This window comes from Elephantulus edwardii, unplaced genomic scaffold, assembly GCF_000299155.1.
Source record: "Elephantulus edwardii isolate Elephantulus edwardi_28Jun2011 unplaced genomic scaffold, EleEdw1.0 scaffold00003, whole genome shotgun sequence".
Classification (NCBI taxonomy): Eukaryota; Metazoa; Chordata; class Mammalia; order Macroscelidea; family Macroscelididae; genus Elephantulus; species Elephantulus edwardii.
The window spans coordinates 41,211,110-41,217,634 of NW_006399753.1; the positions used below are offsets into that span (position 1 = coordinate 41,211,110).

The 6,525-nt window shown below is 35.8% G+C and overlaps 1 protein-coding gene across 1 annotated transcript in view; it reads left to right on the forward strand.

Moving 5' to 3' along the window:
• The window catches only part of TPP2 (tripeptidyl peptidase II), a 118,167-nt gene that overhangs the window by 23,368 nt on the left and 88,274 nt on the right, over positions 1-6,525 (forward strand). The window contains exons 4-6 of the mRNA XM_006879489.1: positions 1,362-1,466; positions 3,189-3,313; positions 5,872-6,035. Of these exons, the coding sequence (XP_006879551.1) occupies positions 1,362-1,466; positions 3,189-3,313; positions 5,872-6,035 (394 nt within the window). The remainder of the gene's footprint in view (positions 1-1,361; positions 1,467-3,188; positions 3,314-5,871; positions 6,036-6,525) is intronic.

Here is a 6,525-nt window from a genome sequence, read left to right on the forward strand (position 1 = left end):
TCAATCTTCACTGAGGGCCAGTCATCAACTGTTTAAGTGTTCAGTTATCAATAAGCCGAAGTCTGTGGAAGGCCATAATGGCCCTGCTTTAAGTGGTTCGCTACTACCGCAGCTCACCACGCTGTCTCTGCCTCTGCCGCCATCTTGGATCTCTAATGTTTAATAGAAATCAGGATTTAAACTGTAAACCAAAATGTAAACCTTGCAAATGAACTTGATAAGTCAAATGTATGTACAAGCTCTTTCATCTAATTCCAGGTTTGTTTGTTTGTTTTTTCTCAGCAGTCTCTGAGCCATAAGCACTCACTCAGTATTTATATTTATATATACATACACATGTACATATACACCCAAATTCAGCCCACAGCTGTGAAGCCAGTTTCAGCTCTTAGTCACCCTTAGAATAGAGTAGAATTGCCTCTTGGTGGTGTTGAAGCTGACTGCTTATCTTTCTCTCATAGAAGAGCTGGTGGTTTATAACCACCAACCTTTTGATTAGCAGCCAAGTGTTAGGTCTATAACCTCACCAGGCTTCCTATTTTATTTATAACTTCTCATTTACATGTTTTTCTATAAATTTTTTTTAAAAAATATACTTTTATTGAAATTTTTAAAGTTCCAAGCCATAACACAAAAGAATAATAAAAATATTTCATGTGGAATATTAAGTTTAATCAGCTATTTTGATAAGGCACATGCTAACATACAAATATAGTATGACTTAGTAGCTGTGAGCTTCCTCTTACCTCAGTTGTGATTATTATTAACTGTAATGATCCCTTCACTGGTAGACTTCTGTGAAGAGACACTGTAACTGTAAGTTAAAGGCATTAGAATTCAAAGTAAGACAAATTTCACTCAAAGAGATGAATTTCCTATCAAATCAAAGAGATGGGGAAAAGATGTGCAGGAGAGAGAGAAGAAATTTCAGGAAGCATACCTATCCATCCAAGTGCAGGTCTTCTTTTGCATTTGATTAAGGCCTTTGTCTATCTCTCTTTTTTTTAAATAAATTTTTAAAAAAAGACCAAGAACACAGTGTTTTCTTTTACTTCAGATGATTGAGATTCAACAGTTCTGTATTTGTGCTTTGGAGGAAGGGGAGATTTAGATTGGAGGCTTATTGTTAGTTTCTTTTTGGGTCGGTTCTGACTAGGTGGAAGTACATTTTGGATATGTCTTTCTCAACTTTTTAAAATCTAGATGCAGTGAATTAACTACACAAACTTTTTATGATTGATAATTTGACTCTTATACCTTATAGTGTGACCTTTTTGTGTAAATTGAGTAGATGATAATGAAATCCATTAATCAATGACTATATGTTTACCTACGTATATTTAATTTTTCTGTCCTTACAGAAAGAACGAAAGGAAAAAATCTGGGACCCTGTTCACAGAGTGGCCCTTGCAGAAGCCTGTAGAAAACAGGAGGAGTTTGATGTTGCCAACAATAGCCCTTCTCAAGTTGGTGCTAATTGTTTTCATGTAAACATTGCTGTAGATTTCTTAAGACACTCGGTATTCTGGATTTTTATAGGTTGTGTTTTGTTTTTTTTTTTTAAGTTACAATTTTGCTCACTTTTCCTTTTATGATACTTTCAAGGGGTAATAGGAGCTCTGGTGGTATATTAAATGTTGAATTGCTAACCAAAAGGTTGGTGATTCAAATTCACTAGTAGCTCTGTGAGCAAAATATAAAATTTACAGCCTCTGAAGCCCTCTGGAGCCTGTCTGCTGTGTTCTGAAGGGTTGCTATGAGTTGTAATCAGTTTGATGGCAGTGAGTTTAGAGAGCTAGCATGTGATATGATGTCCGTTACTTAGTTGGTTCATCAGTCTGTTTTAAAGCAGTTGTTCAAATTCATGACCTTAGAGGTAAAATAAACTTTTAATTTACCTGTTAAATTCTTACACATATTTAAAGAAAACTAAAAGAAAAAAAGAAAATTATTGTTTTTATAATTTATTCTGTTGATAAATAGGAAATAAAATTTAAGAGAACCTGATATAAAAATTGGAAATGCTTGAACTAATTTTATAGTAATTTTGCTTGTAAGGGTTAATTTTTGGAAATTGGTCAAAGAGGTGGTCCCTGAAGCTATACCTCAGTTTGTTTTTAAGTAGAGTTTGTGAGTCACACCATTAAAGTGAGGCTAATTAATCAGTTATATTATGTTGATTTTGAACATTTAACTAAATTACCAATAGTCTTTTCATGTCAATAATTAAAACACTGTGATAATTGCAGCTTTCATCAGCCTTCTTCTGGTCATTGACTAATTTTAGTCTAACGGTTTTTAGTGAGCAGTGACATTTTCTTTTTTTCTAGTACCTTTTAAAAATTTCAGTTTATTTTCAGTAGTCTTCATTTTCCTTATCTTTGCTGAATCACCAGCATTTATGTTGGATTCATACTTTTTAGGTATCGTTACAACGATTAATAAGGAAAATTTAAGACAAATATAAAGTAACACACCGAACATAGTATTTAAGGAAACATGATTAGATTTAAAAACTGGATGTTAATTCTCATCCTTGAGTCAAAGAATGTGCACCTTCATTATCTTGAACTATTTTATTTAACTCAACTATTTAATATTGTAGGTGGCAAGATGTACTTAAGTATGTATGATTTGTCTATAAAGCTGACAATTCTTAGCCTGGGGAATTTCTGTAATGCGGGTTTTTGGTATGTGGCCAAATACATGCCTTGACCAAATGATACCTCTTAACATAGCACAGTGTCTTTACTAAGGAACATGGAGCAAGTGCCTAAATGAGACACTGAGTGAAGGGAAATGATTGTTTTTATAATTATTTATTCATTCACACCCTACTTCTGGTGACCTAATCCATAGACAGTTGCACTGCTAACCTAAAGGCCACACCTCTCTGGAAGTCTCAATCCACCATTCACTTCCTGGGAGACAGAAGGCCAGTCTTCAGCAATTTACAGCTTTGGAAAACCCTCTGGAGTCTCAGCTGTGAGTTGGTTCAGACTCCATGGCAATTAGTTATTGAGTTTTCATTAAAGTGAATACAAATTTGTACAAATAAAAAAGAGAAAAATAATCTGCAGTTTTATTTTCTACAGTAAAATGACTGTACTGCTGTGTCACAGTTTTTTAAAATGTAATCTACAGAAATACAAAATGTTCTAGTTTTTATGTATTTCTCTCTTTATTAGGCAAATAAACTAATCAAAGAAGAACTTCAAAGTCAAGTAGAATTACTAAATTCTTTTGAAAAAAAATATAGTGATCCTGGCCCGGTATATGACTGTTTGGTGTGGAATGATGGTGAAGTCTGGAGGTAAACTTCATTTGTTTTATAGACCTTCATCTTTGTAAAATGTATTTTATCTATTTTTAAGATTAAACCCTTCAGAGCTGCCCAGAGTTTTATTATATGGCATAAGTATTAAGCAAATGACATGAGTCAAAGCAAGCTTTCAGAAAATTACAACTTTTTATGTGCATTCCTATTAACCTGCTGCAGAGTTAATGAGGTCAGAAGTAACTTAGACTCCTATTACTGAATCACCTCATTTTATTAGGATTTATTAGACATTTACTTGTGAAGTGTGTCATTGTATTGACTGTGGGAATATTGCTAACAATGTTGACTTCATTAATTCTTTCATCATTTGACAAGTATTTGTTGACTCCATTCTTTAAACCAGGTTTTCTCTGGACACTAGTCTGTCACCTCTGTGTATTAGAAATATTCAAACCATTTTAATTAAAAGAAGATTTTTTTTCCCTTTAATGATGTCCTTGAGGTTTGAAGGATTAGCACAAGTTAACTAATAAGCACAAAAGGTAGAAAACAGTGTTGAAAAGAAGGGATTCAGGGCATTTCAGGAACCACAGTTTAATGTAGGCCAGTGTAGAGTCTGTGATGGCTGGAAGAGATGAGGAAGCTCAACCAAGGTCTGATAGTGAGGGGCTTTATTATGGAGTTTCAGCTTCATCCTGAGCCATTAGAAGACTTGTCCGTGTTTTCAGAGGGAGTCAGGTATGATCAAACTTGCAATCACTGTAGGTATCATGTGAACGTCAGTCAACAGGACATCACAGTCCATCCAGACAATAGAGGTTAGTGACCCAGATAGAGACGCAGTGGAAATGCAGAATTGAACAATAATGTTTATGATAAATTATCTGCCTAAATTATGCTATGCTGTGAGCTCTGGTGGCCTAGTAGCAAGAAGCTTCACTGCAATTCCAAAGGCATGTGGTTCAAGGCCACCAGCTCCTCCACAGGAAAAGGATGGGCAGTTTCCTCCTGTGTGATTTACGCCTCTGAAAATCCACTGGAGGGTTAGCTTTGGATCGGTTCTGACTGAACAGTATACAACAACACATACTATGCTATTCTGTAGCAGTTTGATTGGCTTAGCTTGCTAAAACCCAGTTATTATAGTTTAAAGAGTGTGTGTGTTGGGGGGGTAATAAAAGAGTTGAAAACAGAATACTGACCTTCTTTAAAGGATGTGGATTCCATTTATGGCTTTTATATTAAATTAATATTACTTCATCTACTAGAATTTTTGAAATATATAGAATTAACTTCAGAAAGTTAGAAGTTAATAAAATTGAAATAAGTTAACAGTCATGAGTCAGAACCAACCCATAACTCAACTCACACTCGAGCAGATTTTCAGAAGTAGGAAATCAAACAGAAGTAGGTTGCCTGTCTTTCTCCCACTGAGCAGTTGGTGCATTTGACCTGCTTACCTTTGCGATGGCAACAAAATTTCCTACCACTAAGTAGTATAGCCCTGGTTTGTCCACTTGCTGTACAGAGGTAACTTGTGGTTGCTGTGAAGCTGAACACTGTAACACTCATGTGTCAAATGTGATAATGGTCACCCATGGTGGACAGTGTTTGGTGGAGCTCTCCAATTAAAACCTTGAAAGCATGAGTGGCATCCACTTCCGAAATAGTTTGCCTCCGGAATCTATGAACCTGAGAAAGTATGAAAGGTACACAGGTGTCCAGGTCTTTCATTCATAGGGTCCCTATGAATCACCTACAATTCGATGGCACTTAACAACAACAGGTATGAGGAAAATTAAAAAGCAACATAGAAAATACTTTTGGACAAGAAAGGTTTGTCTGAAACTGTTAAAATTATGTCAGTAAGGTTTGATACAATTTTACCTATTTCCAGTTTCAAGGAACCTGCTGTTGTATTCATAAAAGTATTGTTGTTTTTGTTCTTATGTGCCATCGAGTCGTTTGCGACTCATAGCGACCCTATGTACAACAGCCCTAAACCGTGCTCTATCCTGTGCCAATCTCATTGCCTCTGACACACCCATCCCGATTACCCCAGTCACTGAATCAATCCACCTCATAGAGGGTCTTCCCCTCCTGAGCTGTCCCTCTACTCTACCCAGCATGATGTCCCTCTCTAAAGACCCGTCTCCTTACAACATGTCTAAAGTATGTCAGGCGAAGCCCCAGAATCCTTGCCTCCAAGGAGCAGCCTGGTTTAACCCTCTCTAGGATGAATACATAAAAGTATTAAAAGCAGGAAATCAAGACCTAGGCTGGGGGGGGAGAGGGGGAAGTTATTCTACTTTAGACCAAGAGTTTGTTTCTTATTTCATAAGTGGCCGGTTGATTTTCTACCTAAGGATTTTTGATAAACAGTGTTTCCAAAGTCCTTTCAATTAAGTACTAATGTCTGTAAGTGATCTTAACTAGTATTTATTGATGAATCTATAAAGCAATGGAATCAGAACCTGACAGTTGTTATTTTTGTTGTACTAGAAGTAGCTAGAACTATATTACATGACCTCTAAATAATAAGAACATTGATGTATTCTTATATTTACTTTTTCCTCCCTCTAAATTAACAGAGCCTGCATTGATTCTAATGAAGGCGAGGACTTGAGCAACTCAACGGTCTTGAGAAACTACAAAGAAGCCCAGGAATATGGCTCATTTGGTACAGCTGAGATGCTGAATTACTCTGTTAACATATATGATGACGGAAACCTACTCTCCATTGTGACCAGTGGAGGTATTCTGTTTCATGCTTACAAATTATAAATTTGAGAGATAATACTAACACTACTATTGAGTTGAGTCTGACTCTTAAATTTACCATAAGATGGAGTAGAACTGCCCCGTAGAATTTCCAAGACTGTAAATTTTATAGAAGCAGATTACCACATTATTCTTCTGTGGAGCAGCTACTGGATTTGAACTTCTGACCTTTTAGTTAGCATCTGAGCACTTTTAACTGCTATGCCACCAGGGTACCTTAAAATGATAAATCCCTAGTCAAAAGCATCCTTCTAGGAGTAGCTGCTTTTACTCTGTAAGAATGGATGTTTTCTCACGTTGGATTGTCTCTATCAATAAATTTCACTTACTTACTATTTTCGTTAAAGGCATCTTTCTAAAGAATTTAATCTTTGAGCTATTTAAAAGATTAGATCCGAAATAACAGATATAATCTGATTGACTGATACACTTGCAATTTTAAAAATTCATAACTATGTAGGATC